Below are 16,019 nucleotides of genomic sequence, written 5' to 3'. Positions count from 1 at the left end.
TCATTAAAATACTTTTTTCCTAATGTGTGTGTGTGTTTTATTAACCATTTACTACTGTTGGATTAATAATGGATAGGTGTCTTATTGACGCTTCTCCATTATTAATCTGGCTTAATGTCACCTTACAATAGCAAGGTGACATTAACCCTTTATTACCCCATATCCCACTGCTACTCGGGAGTGGGAAGAGAGTGACCAAGTGCCAGAATAGGCGCATCTTCCAGATGTGCCTTTTCTGGGGTGGCTGGGGGCAGATGTTTTTAGCCAGGGGGGTCCTATAGCCATGGTCCCTCTCTAGGCCATTAACCCCTTCATGACCGTGGGATTTTTCGTTTTTCCGTGTTCGTTTTTCACTCCCCTCCTTCCCAGAGCCATAACTTTTTTATTTTTCCATCAAATTGGCCATGTGGGGGCTTATTTTTTGCGGGACGAGTTGTACTTTTGAACAACATGATTGGTTTTACCATGTCGTGTACTAGAAAACGGGAAAAAAATTCCAAGTGCGGTGAAATTGCAAAAAAAGTGCAATCCCACACTTGTTTTTTGCTTGGCTTTTTTGGTAGGTTCACTAAATGCTAAAACTGACCTGCCATTATGATTCTCCAGGTCATTACGAGTTCATAGACACCTAACATGACTAGGTTATTTTTTACCTAAGTGGTGAAAAAAAATTCCAAACTTTGCTAAAAAAAAATAAAAAAAATTGCGCCATTTTCCGATACTCGTAGCGTCCCCATTTTTCATGATCTGGGGTCGGGTGAGGGATTATTTTTTGCGTGCCGAGCTGGCGTTTTTAATGATTCCAATTCGGTGCAGATACGTTATTTTGATCGCCCGTTATTGCATTTTAATGCAATGTCACGGCGACCAAAAAAACGTAATTCTGGTGTTTGGATTTTTTTTCTCGTTACGCCGTTTAGCGATCAGGTTAATGCCTTTTTTTATTGATAGATCGGGCGATTCTGAACGCGGCGATACCACATATGTGTAGATTTGATTTTTTTTTAATTGATTTATTTTGATTGGGGCTTAAGGTGGGTGATTTAAACTTTTATATTTCTTTTATTTTTTTCACATTTTTTTTTACTTTTTTTTAAACTTTTGCCATGCTTCAATAGCCTCCATGGGAGGCTAGAAGCAGGCACAGCACGATCGCCTCTGCTACATAGCAGCGATCTGCTGTTCGCTGCTATGTAGTAGAAAATCAGGTGTGCTTTGAGCGCCGACCACAGGGTGGCGCTCACAGCTGCCGGGGATCAGTAACCATAGAGGTCTCAAGGACCTCTATGGTTATTATTCTGAAGCATCGCCGACCTCCGAACATGTGACGGGGGTCGGCGATGTCGTCCTTTCTGGCCGCCCGGCCGGATGCGGTAGTTAAATGCCGCTGTCTGCGTTTGACAGCGGCATTTAACTAGTTAATAGCGGCAGGTGAATCGCGATTTCACCCGCCGCTATTGCGGGCACATGTCAGCTGTTCAAAACAGCTGACATGTCCCGGCTTTGATGCGGGCTCACCGCGGAGCCCTGCATCAAAGCAGGGGAGCTGACATCGGACGTACTATCCCGTCCGATGTCAGTAAGGGGTTAATATCTGCCCTCAGTCACTGGCTTTACCACTCTGGCGGAGAAAATTGCGCGGGAGCCCACGCCAGTTTTTTTCCGCGTTTTAACCCTTTAATTTAACAGCTAGAGCCCCAAAATGTTGCACACAGACACTTCTAACATTAGTAGTGAGGGATATGTAAAAAAAATAAGGGATATGAAAAGGTTTACTGTATGTAAACCATGTCTTATATCCTGTCGGGTTTGGGAAGGAGATAGCAAAAGCCGGCAATTGAATTACCGGCTTTTCTGCTATCTAGCGCTGTATGAAATATAAATATATATATATATATATATATATATATATATATATATATATATACAGTATATGTCTCACTGACATAAATATATACTGTATACCTACACTATGTGTAGACATTAATTTTATTTGTTCTATTCAAACATGTCAGTGTGATTTTACTGTACACTGCGCTGAATTGCCGGCTTTTCTATAGAACACCGGTGCGTATTTCTCTCAAGTCACACTGATGGTCCGTGTGTATTCCGATTTTTTCTCACCCCATAGACTTTCATTGGCGATTCTCGGCCGAGATACGCTGATAATCGCAGCATGCTGCGATTCTACTCGGATCCTGAATACGGCCGAGAAAACAACGGATAATAGGAGCTGCCCCATAGATTAACATTGAGCCGAGTGCTATGCGATTTTTTATCGCATTGCACTCGGCCGTATTACGGTCTAGTGTGACTCCGGCCTTATGCATGTGTTCAGTCTTATGCATGTGTTCAGTCTTTTGCTATTTCTTTTAACCGCTTCAGGAAGAGGAATCCATGAAGCTGTTAAACATTACTGTTATTAAAGCGTTGTGTTGTCACTAGAACATATCACAGATCAATGAATTCACACTGACTATACAGTTATAGCACCTCCCTATCTCACTGGAATCTGTGTATTATTATTCACAGTCACGCTGACTATACAGTTACAGCACCTTCCTATCTCACTGGAATCTTTGTGTCATTAGTCACAGACAGGATGTACCCCAAAATAAAATCACTGGCAAACATAACTCATGCCCCAAAAACCAAATTCTCATATAACTATGTCCCTAAAAAATACACACTTCGGACGAGCTTTGCAATTGTGCCTGTCAGTCTTAAGGAGCACACCATTCCCTGTACAAGAAATTCGGAGGCAGAGGACGGGTGAGTTCCTGAAGACTACATCTGAGGCAGGTTACTTTTCAGAATATCTCTCTGGGGACCCCGCTCTTAGGGTTAGGGTTGTTTTATTTTAATATTAATATTTATGTTATTCTTCTTGTTTTTATATTTGAATAAAGTGATTTCTTCTGGTTATTTTCTGGATTACATTTTTCCTACTGTAGAAGCTGTGTGCAAAAATAAAGGGCTTTATATAATTTGTCAATGAGCAGACAATATGATCACATAATAAATAGCTATGGCTCCTTTAAACTTCCTTGAAGTTCCAGAGTTGCTGCTTCATGTCTTCTCCTGCCCATTCCTTTTTTTATTGTTGTTTAGTCCTGATGAAGAGGTTAGAAACCTTGAAACGCATTGAACCTTGGTTTTGTGCAGCATATCCTTTATGTGACCAGTGCAGCCAATCAGTGACTTCCGCAGTCATATACTTTATCACAGCTTGGCTACAAAGGTGATGCAACCATCTCCAGGACTGGTGGAAACCACTGAAATTGCAAGGGCTTTACAAGGTAAGCTATGGTTATTTATCATGTCATGTCCATCGTCTGCTGCTGCATAAATGTCATAAAATGTAAATCAAATGGTGAAACTGAAGAGGCAAAGCACAAATAGGGTTTATGTGATAACCAAGTGATGTAAAATATAATAGGTACATTCAACTGATAGGGTTGTGACAGTCGCGACTCCTATAGATGCATGTAAAGGCTGCAGCAGGACCAACAAGGAGATATGTTGCAATTAATGAGGAATATGGTGGTTGAGAGTCTGCGCTGCCCATGGTTCAAAGATACGATCGCACACGAAGGTGACTCATGAATGGGGTTTATTGTCAGCGCGTTTCAAGGTTTCCAAACTTGTTCATCATGACCAAACCACAAATGATAGCTTTTGTTGTTTTTTTCATTGTTGTTTGGTCCTGATGAAGAGGTTTGAAAACCTTGAAACACGTTGAACCTTGGACAGCGTGGACTCTGAACCACCAGATTCTTCATTCATTGCAAAATAAAGTCTTATGTAAAAGCTGCTCATCAAAGTAAGAAATTTGGGCCACATGGCACCTTATTGATTTTAACCACCAGAAGGCAACAGAAAGGACTCGTATTCAGATGGAATTCTGTTTTAATGTCACATAAGTAGGACATAGTAGGGTTCATGTAGTCAGGCCATTCGATGTACAATGGCTGAACCAAACTCGCTGTAATCCATGGCTGTGATCCACATCTCCTTAAAAGACTCTAAGCAGGTCAGGACTGATCCTCCGATCCACACAGAAAATTTCCTGTCACTCGGTGCAATAACTTTCACCTCAATAGTCTTTGGTGCCAGGGTTCTGATTTCATTATAAATTCTATCCTGAAGACCTGGGAAGAGGGTAGATGCACCAGACAACAAGATGTTATTGAAAAGAGACCTTCGGACATCTATAGCACATCCATAAATACTTTCATGGATCATTTTATGTAGACCTTGGGCATCTATCCCAATGATAGATGGAGAAAATAAACTCTCTGGTGCAGAGGCGTAGCTAGGGTTTTGGTCCAGGGGGGGCAAAGCTTCTGAGTGGGCCCCTAACCAGGTAACCTTGAGTACAACTTGATGACGCCCCCTAATAGTGGAGGAGAACCTCAGCAAACTGCGCTGTTACTGAAGATAATCTCTATATAACGACCAAGATGGATATTACCGCCATATGGTCAGTGGTAGATACCAGCCCTGCAGAACATGTAAGAGATCACAGCACAGTTACAGATAATGACTTACCGTTGACATTCTTTATGATGGAATCGTCACTTTTCCCGTCTTTTCCATCTGGCCCAGACCGACATGACAACTTCTTCCAGCAACAACTCGTCTGCAGAAAAAAAAACAAGGACACGTTTCACTTCTCATATTCCAGCCATCACCATCTATTCCCAACCTGCACAAACCCCTCATCCTGCTGCTACCCCAATACTGAGCCCCTGCTGCCGTATGTGTCCCTATTACTGCCCCTGATACCCCAATACTGAGCCGCTGCTGCCGTATGTGTCCTTATTACTGCACCTGATACCCCAATACTGAGCCTCTGCTGCCGTATGTGTCCCTATTACTGCCCCTGATACCCCAATACTGAGCCTCTGCTGCCGTATGTGTCCCTATTACTGCCCCTGATACCCCAATACTGAGCCGCTGCTGCCGTATGTGTCCCTATTACTGCCCCTGATACCCCAATACTGAGCCTCTGCTGCCGTATGTGTCCCTATTACTGCCCCTGATACCCCAATACTGAGCCACTGCTGCCGTATGTGTCCCTATTACTGCACCTGATAACCCAATACTGAGCCTCTGCTGCCGTATGTGACCCTATTACTGCACCTACTCTGTGGTTCTCTGTACCCTCTAAATTCTAAAGCACCCCTCTACAATATAGTAATGATGGGTGCAAGTGCCCTAGAAAACAGAGCCCACATTTTGCCCCCTAGAAAGTAACAATGCCCTCTGTGTGCCCCTTTGATAGTCACAGTAACCTGAGTCATCCTATTACAATAAGTGCCCACTTTACATTTAATAATGTCCCGAGTCTTCCCCCCCCTATACACAGTATAATGCCCCCTAACTGTATAGGACCACCCACACATTATACTGACCCCTTAGTAGCCTTCAAACTGTTTGATGGCTCCAACTCTGTAATCCCCACACTGTATGATGGCCCCATAGATAACCTCCATTAGTATAATGTGCCAGATAGTCCTCAATATAGCACATAGCACAAGGCAGCACCCCTATAGGCAGACTCTGTAGTATAAGGCAGCACCCCCCCATAGGCAGATCCTGTAGATAAGGCAGCACTCCCCCCCATAGGCAGATACTGTAGATAAGGCAGCCCTCCCCCCCTATAGGCAGATACTGAAGATAAGGCAGCACTCCCCCCCCTATAGGCAGATACTGAAGATAAGGCAGCACTCCCCCCCTATAGGAAGATCCTGTAGATAAAGCAGCACTCCCCCCCATAGGCAGATACTGTAGATAAGGCAGCACTCCCCCCCTATAGGCAGATACTGAAGATAAGGCAGCACTCCCCCCATAGGCAGATCCTGTATATAAGGCAGCACTCCCCCCCTATAGGCAGATACTGAAGATAAGGCAGCACTCCCCCACTATAGGCAGATAATGAAGATAAGGCAGCACTCCCCCACTATAGGCAGATACTGAAGATAAGGCAGCACTCCTCTCCCTATAGGCAGATACTGAAGATAAGGCAGCACTCCCCCACTATAGGCAGATACTGAAGATAAGGCAGCACTCCCCTCCCTATAGGCAGATACTGAAGATAAGGCAGCCCCCATAAAAACACAGTAAATAAATACTCACCTCTCTTCCTCCTTGTTCCAGCGGCACTCCCTGCTCCCGCTCATCTGACAGCGGGCGCTGGGTGGTGACGTCATTGCGCCCGCTGTCAGACAGTGTGGGGGATGATGGGAGGAGCGCAGCGCAGCGCTCCTTCCCTCATCACTGCGGTGAGCTGTATCGGCCGCCGATACAGCTCACCATGTGATGACGGGCGGGGGGCCCACTGCTGGCACCGGGCCCCCCCCCCCCGCCTGCTCAGGGGCCCCATAGCGGCAGAGCAGGGGATCGATTCTCCCTGCTCTGCCGCAGAATGTAACTGCATCGGGTCGCAGCGCACGCCGATGCAGTTACAGTAGCGTAGCTCCCGGTGGGCCCCCTCAGAGCGCGGGGCCCGGGGCGATGGCCCCCTCTGCCCCCCTGGTAGCTACGCTACTGCTCTGGTGCTAGAAACCTCTGGGTGCCAATGGTAACGACGTTCCCATCCGGAGGAATGTTTTCCTCTGAACCTTCTGAAGGACACTTTTCCGCTTCCTCCTTTGGATCTAAAGCCACATAGCAAAGTTTCTCCTTTATTTCTCTAGCAATGTCCCTTTCTGCGCTGCTGACAAAGGAAAGTCTGGTCTCCATAAGAAGCCTCATTAAATAATCTGTGATGTCCCGACCAGCGAAGTTAAGACGATTTCCTGCATCAACAACCAAAAGTGTTCTTAGAATCAGTGTAGGATAACAATGACATTATTTACAAATTGCCAAAGGCAAATAATTCTTAACTAAAGATTCCTAAATATAAAATATAACTTTTATTAGTTCTTTTACTCTGTAAGGTTAAAAGTGCACTAGTAAAATTACATACACTGTGGTGGCCAATATTTAAAGAAAACTTTCCAATAGTACAGGAGATACAAATGTAGCGCCCCCACTGCCGCAGGGCCGAGGGGTACCCGGTACCGGGCCTCTGAGTCTCTGCTCTGGGGTTGTCACGGTGGCTAGACCCGGTCCGTGACCCTGCTAAGGGGCGTACAATAATAGATGTGGATGATGGTGTTGGTGCAGTGCAGTAAATAACGAGGACACCAGGTTGCAGTCTCTTTACCTCTTTATTGAAGGCTTCTGAGTCCTCAATCCAGAATACGGTTAACAGGGCTGCGCAAGTCCGGCCGGTCCGATGGCACCTCCAGAGTTCCCTTTGCAGGTGGAAATCTGTGCCTACCTTCCTGCGCTTGTGTTGTGGTCCTCCCCTGCTGTGCTTACGGGATAGTACCCCACAACTGTTGTGTCTGTTTCTCGTGTTCCCTCACAACTCGTTCCTGATGTTCTCCCTCTACGTCCCCCTGATCTTACGGTTAGGACGCACCCGTATGATGGGGAGGCTCGGAGCTCTTCCGGGACTCCAGCGTCACCCAACTCCTGTTGTTACCCCCCTGTGTCTTCCTGGGTCTGGGTGAGACAGCCCGCCTGTAACTGACTGTCCTGCCGTAGGTTTGAAGTTTGGCTTGGAGCTCTATACTTCCTCGGCGTTCCGGCCACCGGTTATGCGCCTCAATAGGATGTTGCCTCGTCTTACAGCACGACTCCTACTGGTATTCTCCTTTTTGCGTTGATCTCGTTTCTCACTCAGCACAATAAATCTCGCTTCTTATCCTTTCTTGGGATACTGCCGCTTTATCGTGCAGGCGCGGTCCCGTAACGTTCTCTCTGGTAGCTAGGCCTCTGTCAGGATCCCACCCCTGACAGGGACCCCTCTGAATCTTCCCCCACAACACCCTCTGCCACAAGGTGTTGCCTGGTTCCAACCCAGTCAGCTTTCTCCCTAACTTCCTGCCTAACCCCCAGTTTTACCAGATTGTGAGGAGTGGCCTAATAAATAGAACCCTTAGCTCCCCCTGGAGGCCAGACTGTGAAATGTATTGGTGTCTGTGATACCTGGTCAGATGAACTCCTTCAGTGCCATCAGACGCACCATAGCCCCCCTTAGCGGCAGAGCTACAGTACTGCAATGACCAGGACTCTGGGGCGCTGCACTCCCCCCCGGTTAAATCCAGTACTCCTGGACTGGGAAGAAAACAACAATACATGTCAGCAAAAAGACATACAATTTTTGAAAATGCAAGTACAAGTAAACTTTTTAACAGAGCTTCCCTTTATGGGAGGTGAGGACACTTGAACGTTACAAACATGGTTAAATACTTTAAATAACAGACTATAAGTAACTTTGCTTACCCAACCGGGTATTCTACTGAGTGCAAATTCTGAACAATAATTTAACATCGCCTTTAAGGACGTACTCGCTAAATCCACTAAAGACCTTCTTATAATCACATTATAAGGCTACTCAACATTTTTGCATTCTCCTACTTTACGTCTGCAGGACCGCCTGTCCTAACTGCTCCAGACCTACTGCCTCTCCTTTCTGTACAGGACCGCCCCTTTCCGCCCGAGCCTACTGTCCTTCCACTACTATACACAGTATAGAACATATCATTTTTCTTTCAGTTCAAGATCACTGAGCCATCCCTATATGGCTCCTAAGAGGACTCACCACTAACCCCGACGGGTTCACTTCCTGTCCTCATTCTTCTATTAACATTATTAAACATTTCTTACAATCAACTAGTTAAGGTACCTTCACACGAAACGACTTTACAACGAGAACGACAACGATCCGTGACGTTGCAGCGTCCTGGATAGCGATATCGTTGTGTTTGACACGCAGCAGCGATCTGGAACCTGCTGTGATAGCGCTGGTCGTTGAATAAAGTTCAGAACTTTATTTGGTCGTCAGACCGGCGTGTATCGTCAGGTTTGACACCAAAAGCAACGATACTAGCGATGTTTTACGCTGGTAACCAGGGTAAATATCGGGTTACTAAGCGCAGGGCCGCGCTTAGTAACCCGATGTTTACCCTGGTTACCAGCGTAAAAGTAAAAAAAACAAACAGTACATACTCACCTGCGCATCCCCTGCCGTCCGCTTCCTGCTCTGACTGAGCGCCGGCCCTAAAGTGAAAGTAAAAGCACAGCGGTGACGTCACCGCTCTGCTGTTAGGGGCCGGCGCTCACACAGTACAGGAAGCGGATGCCGGGGGATGCGCAGGTGAGCATGTACTGTTTGTTATTTTTACTTTTACGCTGGTAACCAGGGTAAACATCGGGTTACTAAGCGCGGCCCTGCGCTTAGCAACCCGATGTTTACCCTGGTTACCCGGGGACCTCGGCATCATTGGTCGCTGGAGAGCGGTCTGTGTGACAGCTCTCCAGCAACCAAACAGCGACGCTGCAGCGATCGGCATCGTTGTCGCTATCGCTGCAGCGTCGCTTCGTGTGAAGGTACCTTAAGTTACATTTAACTTTCGCATATCAGCATCATCAGTACTTTCTTTTCAAGACATTATTGCCATTCAACCATCTTAAGGCAACACTGTTCATAAGTGCAATACGTGAACATCCCCTTTAAGAGGGGACCAAGTCTCTATGAGGTAGTGCAACTTCTCAAGCTGCAAGTCTGTTTGCAGCAAGGACTCCAATGCTGGTTCTGCGACCAGTGTCTTCGCAAAGAGTCCTTCCGTTTATAAAACCAGTAGAGAGCACCTTTAAGAAGGTGCAAACTATTTACAAGATCAGTTTTTGAATCATTCACCGTCCATGATTCGGCAGTCTCTTGATAACTGAGGCAACAAGTAGAAAACAAACAAAAGGCAATAGGGATCCCGGGTCAACAAAGGGATCCCTTTAAGAGTTAACCCTGGACGGGTTTTAGCAGCAAAACAACAGAAAAACAAACAGTTAACTATGTACAATCAATAAAGCATTTTTGCTTACTCAGTCTTCTTGCAATATAGGGGGTGGTCTCCTTCCAGGCCTCACCCGGCCAACGGGTCGCCGTGGTGTAGCAAGGGTCGGTCCCGGCTCCAGCAACGACAGGATCCCTCTGCGGGATGCCCTCCTTACTCATACTCATGGGCAAGCACAACCCATGGGCACATGGTGAGCCCGGACTTCCGGGGGTTCCTCGGAGACAGGTTCCATCACTTTCTCTGCAGGAGGCTCGTCCTCAGATGTCCCGGTAGCAGCCTGGAGTGCGACACACCGCTGGACGCCCCGAGCCATCCAGCCAGTTTCACCAGCTTCCCTCCTCCACCGGGTGTAGGTCACTGCGTCACCAGGCTCCAGGTCGGATTCGTACCTTCCCCCGCAGGGCTCCACTTCTTCCCGATCCACACGGACCTGCAGTGGCTCCCCGATCTCCTGGATAACTCCCCTTCCTTTCCGGGAGTTAAAGGATATTACTACACCCCAGTGTGACGGTGGAACCTCCTCAACGCTCCTCAGATCGACCTGGGCTGCCGGTTGGGGTCTGTTCCGCCACGCGGTCATCAGGCGCTGCAGGTGCTCCGCCTCCGGCAGGATCCTCAGGCCCTGTGCCTGCAGCTCACACTCCGCCGCGGTCGGGTTGAAAGAAGCGGGGGACACCGGAGACAGGCGGACCTCCGTAGGTTGGCCCAGCTGAGCGATCACACGGGCATCGGCTTCCAGGCGGTAGGCTATCTGCCGGGCCTCGGCTGCAGCCACACACTCCTCGGACATCGGCCATGGGGGTCGGCCTATCGGTAGCTCTGCAAGGGTCAATTCCCGCAACGATGGCGTGTCCGGGGCTGTGTCGGGTTGTGCAGCCTCTCGCTAAGTCGGGTCATTCCCACGCGGTGCTCCCGGCGTCGCCATTTTCGCTTCTTCTCTGGTGTCCTCTTCCCGTGATCTCTTTCGTGGGCGGCCCCGTCTCCATGGTCTCCATCCTCCAAAGAGAATGAGGAGGCGGACCTCGGCTGCTGACAGACACGTCCTCAGGACACAGAAATATTTAGACTGGGCGGCCATTGTCGTTTGCGCTCTCCAGCTTGTCTATGCCCACTCCACACCCCTCTTCTTCTCCTGCGCTCTCCTCAGCGCTGTAATGACGGATTTTGGCAGCAAGTGGCGCGGCACAGTCTTTGCAATAAGTCACAGTCCAAGTGTAATAAATCACAGTTCCAAGGCACACATGACCTGATTCTTCAGGCTTAAGTAGATCCTGTTCGTGATGCCAAGTTGTAGCGCCCCCACTGCCGCAGGGCCGAGAGGTACCCGGTACCGGGCCTCTGAGTCTCTGCTCTGGGGTTGTCACGGTGGCTAGACCCGGTCCGTGACCCTGCTGAGGGGCGTACAATAATAGATGTGGATGATGGTGGTGGTGCGGTGCAGTAAATAACGAGGACACCAGGTTGCAGTCTCTTTACCTCTTTACTGAAGGCTTCTGAGTCCTCAATCCGGAATACGGTTAACAGGGCTGCGCAAGTCCGGCCGGTCCGATGGCACCTCCAGAGTTCCCTTTGCAGGTGGAAATCTGTGCCTACCTTCCTGCGCTTGTGTTGTGGTCCTCCCCTGCTGTGCTTACGGGATAGTACCCCACAACTGTTGTGTCTGTTTCTCGTGTTCCCTCACAACTCGTTCCTGATGTTCTCCCTCTACGTCCCCCTGATCTTACGGTTAGGATGCACCCGTATGACGGGGAGGCTCGGAGCTCTTCCGGGACTCCAGCGTCGCCCCACTCCTGTTGTTACCCCCCTGTGTCTTCCTGGGTCTGGGTGAGACAGCCCGCCTGTAACTGACTGTCCTGCCGTAGGTTTGAAGTTTGGCTTGGAGCTCTATACTTCCTCGGCGTTCCGGCCATCGGTTATGCGCCTCAATAGGATGTTGCCTCGTCTTACAGCACGACTCCTACTGGTATTCTCCTTTTTGCGTTGATCTCGTTTCTCACTCAGCACAATAAATCTCGCTTCTTATCCTTTCTTGGGATACTGCCGCTTTATCGTGCAGGCGCGGTCCCGTAACGTTCTCTCTGGTAGCTAGGCCTCTGTCAGGATCCCACCCCTGACAGGGACCCCTCTGAATCTTCCCCCACAACACCCTCTGCCACAAGGTGTTGCCTGGTTCCAACCCAGTCAGCTTTCTCCCTAACTTCCTGCCTAACCCCCAGTTTTACCAGATTGTGAGGAGTGGCCTAATAAATAGAACCCTTAGCTCCACCTGGAGGCCAGACTGTGAAATGTATTGGTGTCTGTGATACCTGGTCAGATGAACTCCTTCAGTGCCATCAGACGTACCATAGCCCCCCTTAGCGGCGGAGCTACAGTACTGCAACGACCAGGACTCTGGGGCGCTGCACAAAACAATTGGTTATTTAGTAAATTATGTAACTAGTAGATATAGTGGTCTTTGTTAAGATGTTATAGGTAAGTATCTGGAGGAAGAGTGGTAGCTGACCCTTTTTGAGATGCTGTGTATATTATCTCATAGAACTCTGAGATTGTACTGCACAGAGTAAATATATATCTATATACAAGTTAGCCATTAGATGTAAAAATACTAAAATTTGAGCGTATTTGAGAGTATTTAGTCTATGTCTGATGAAGAGACCTGAATAGTCTCAGTATCGGGACTGTATATCATCTATCAGTGCATAGTGTGCCCGCAGATTATTGCTTAGTATTCATTGACCAACATGTTTCACCATTACCTGCATGGGGCAGTGGAGAACCTTCATATATGGGAAACGTACTGGTGACACCATCTCCAATGTCCACGACTAAGCCTGTTGTATGACCACTGGCATATAGAGACAGGGCAGCTTGTAAAGCCACATACATGGCAGGGACATTGAAGCTTTCAAACATCACTTCTGCAATCATCTAACGGTTGCTTCTTGGATTGAACGGAGCTTCAGATAGCAAGACGGGATTTTCATTGGATTGCATGCGAAGCTCACAATCATACACATGTTTCCAGATCTTCTCCATGTCCGGCCATGATTTCACGATGCCGTGCTCTATGGGATATGTCAATGCCAAGATTCCTCTTAAGGTCTGAGCTTCTTCGCCAACATAGTAAGCTTTTCTTTTGGCTTGCAGCATACTGTATCCAGTTCTAGCGTGACCAATTACTGAGCTAATGATTGATCTTGGAGTATTATCACCGGATAGTCCGGCTTTACATATGCCAGATCCATTGTCAAAAATAACAACTGGAGCGTCTTGATGATTGGACATTTTTCTGTCTTGGCCAGATCTTCACTGAGAGATGAGCACGTTCTGGTGTGGAATGTGCAGCAACAATCAGTGATGTCACGACATTCTAAGAGTATTTAAAGTGATAGTAAAGCTATTCATGCGTAAAACTTCACTGTATTCAGTGACAATAGATCTCCCCATTTGGCTCGGGTAACACAAGCGTATAAAAAAAAATCAGTCCGATTTTCATCCAGAAAAGTGGAATGATTTTTTTTCTCACTTGTTATCTGTGTGCTGTCCTTGTGAAATCCGTTTTTTACTCAGCAGCAATCAATCATTTACAGTTTCCTAGGTTATAGAATTATAATGCATTCATAAAAATCTGATGGTTCGTATGGCATCTGATACTTTCTGGCACTGAACCGATTTCGGAGTCAAATCGGAGCATGCTGCAAATTTTTGCTCATGCCGAATACAACTGAGAAAAAATACGCAGATCTGCACGGCCTCATTAAATAACATTGGTCTGAGGGCAATCCCCTTTTTTATCAGATTGTACTCATCTGAGTTATACACTCTTGTGAGTGAACCCTCAGTCTGGAGACACACTAGCGTTTCTAAAATTGGTCTGATTTTGATGCAGGGGAGTCAAACGAGTTTCATGCGAATTTGTATCCGATTCCTCTGAGTGTGTAATGCGATTGTGCATTTTTTTTCGGGTCCGAGAGTATGTGATACGAATGTCATCCGTCTGTCATGCGTTTTTTTTTAACATGTGTTTTAAATAAAAAGCATAAGCAATCCTTGGGTAGAACCTTATAAAAAGCCTCTTTCCCATGTTTCAAACTGGGAACACTTATATCTTGTGTGAATATTCCCTCATAATACCCCTGTTGGCTGGTTTTGTTGTATTTGTTGGCAACAACATGACCTTCAATCTGACCTTTAACACTACCAAATGGATACTTTTCCACTAGGTCTTATCTCGGCGCTAGGGGCAGCCCTTCCAAATTGTAGAGAATCCGAGGAGGCGTTGTCGATACTGGATCCATCAACTACTGACAAAAAGGGCTACAAAGGGTCACTTTAATAGACTGTATGATGAGCTATGCAAAAGTTTTATGACTACTGTAGCATGAGCGTATCTACACTTGACCTTCTTTTGGAGATGCTGATGCCGGGAATATCATACCAGAAAACCACCATGTGGCACAGTATTTCTGCTGAGGAGCGACTTCTTCTGACACTAATGTAATTTGAGTGAGGCTTTTTTTTGTTATCTTATTTTTTCCTTCATGTGTTTCACATGTTGACAGACACTTTGTGGTTAGTGATGAGCGAGTGTACTCGTTGCTCGGATTTTCCCGAGCACGGTCGGGTGGTCTCCGAGTATTTGTTAGTGTTCAGAGATTTAGTTTTTCTTGCCTCAGCTGAATGATTTACAGCTAATAGCCAGGCTGAGTACATGTGGGGGTTGCCTGGTTGCTAGGAATCCCCATACGTAATCAAGCTGGCTAATAGCTGTAAATCATTCAGCTGCCGCAATAAAAACTAAATCTCCAAGCAGTTACAAATACTCGGAGACCACCCGAGCATGCTTGGGAAAACCCAAGCAACGAGTACACTCGCTCATCACCATTTGTGGTATATTTAACCCTGTCACCCCATTGCCCGTTTTCACCTTCCTGACCAGGCCACATTTTTCAATTCTGACCAATGTCAATTTATTTGGTTATAACTCTGGAACGCTTTAACAGATCCCACTGATTCTGAGAATGTTTTCTCGTGAGATATCATGATTCATAATAGTGGTAAAATTTGTTCAATATAACTTGCATTTATTTGAGAAAATATCAGAGATTTGGAGAAAATGTAGAAAATTTCGCAATTTTCAAATTTTAATTTTTATGTCTTTAAATCGGAGTTATGTCATACAAAATAGTTAATGAATAACATTTTCCACATATTTACTTGACATCAGCACAATTTTTGAAACATAATTTTTTTGTTAGGGAGTTATAAGGGTTAAAAGTTGACCCTCGATTTCTCATGTTTCCAACAAAATTTGCAAAACCATTTTTTTAGGGACCACCTCACATTTGAAGTGACTTTTTACGGGCCTATATGACTGAAAATACCCAAAAGTAACGCCATTATAAAAACTGCACTCCTCAAGGTTTTTGAACCCACATTCAAAAAGTTAATTAACCCCTCAGGTACTTCACAGGAATTAATGGAATGTGAAAGGAAAAAATGAACATTTAACTTTTTTCACAAACATTTTACTTTAGACCCCAATTTTTTTATTTTCGCAAGGGTAATAGGAAAAAATGGACCCCTACATTTACATAGTAACATAGCTATTAGGCCGGCGTCACACTGGCGAGTTTTACGGACGTAAGAGCGCAGAAACTACGTCCGTAAAACTCGCATTACATACGGCACAATTATTCTCAATGGGGCTGCTCCTATTAGCCGTATATTACGGATCCGTAATATACGGCTTTCTACGGCCGTACAAAATCGCAGCATGCTGCGTTTGTCAGCGTATTGCGCAAATAATACGCCAATGAAAGTCTATGGGGGCGAGAAAAATACGGATTCCACACGGACCTGCAGTGTGACTTGCGAGAAATACGCAGCGGTGTTAGTGAAAAGTCGGTAATTCAATTGCCGGCTTTTTCCTTCTCCTTCACAAACCCGACATGATATGAGACATGGTTTACATACAGTAAACCATCTCATATCCCCATTTTTTTTGCATATTCCACACTACTAATGTTAGTAGTGTGTATGTGCAAAATTTGTGCACTGTAGCTTGTAAAATAAAGGGTTAAATGGCGGTAAAAATTGGCGTGG

General features: G+C 46.3%; 1 protein-coding gene across 2 annotated transcripts; it reads right to left on the bottom strand.

The window, feature by feature from the left end:
• Nucleotides 1-3,897: 3,897 nt before the first annotated feature.
• Nucleotides 3,898-13,205, bottom strand: LOC143768895 (actin, cytoplasmic-like). 2 transcript variants are annotated; one of them, XM_077257511.1, is made up of 4 exons: nucleotides 12,920-13,205; nucleotides 12,671-12,829; nucleotides 6,554-6,803; nucleotides 3,898-4,294 (listed from the first exon to the last, which is right to left on the bottom strand). In XM_077257511.1, the coding sequence occupies exons 1-4, from the start codon at nucleotides 13,197-13,199 to the stop codon at nucleotides 3,949-3,951; spliced, it is 1,035 nt and encodes a 344-aa protein (XP_077113626.1). In that variant the 5' UTR covers nucleotides 13,200-13,205; the 3' UTR covers nucleotides 3,898-3,948. The 2 variants fall into 2 exon arrangements, with proteins under 2 accessions (XP_077113626.1, XP_077113627.1); XM_077257512.1 differs by lacking the exon at nucleotides 12,920-13,205 and having other exon boundaries at nucleotides 12,671-12,745; nucleotides 12,799-12,811.
• Nucleotides 13,206-16,019: the final 2,814 nt, after the last annotated feature.

Source organism: Ranitomeya variabilis, chromosome 4, assembly GCF_051348905.1.
Source record: "Ranitomeya variabilis isolate aRanVar5 chromosome 4, aRanVar5.hap1, whole genome shotgun sequence".
NCBI lineage: Eukaryota > Metazoa > Chordata > Amphibia > Anura > Dendrobatidae > Ranitomeya > Ranitomeya variabilis.
This window is presented reverse-complemented; position numbering and strand designations above follow the sequence as displayed.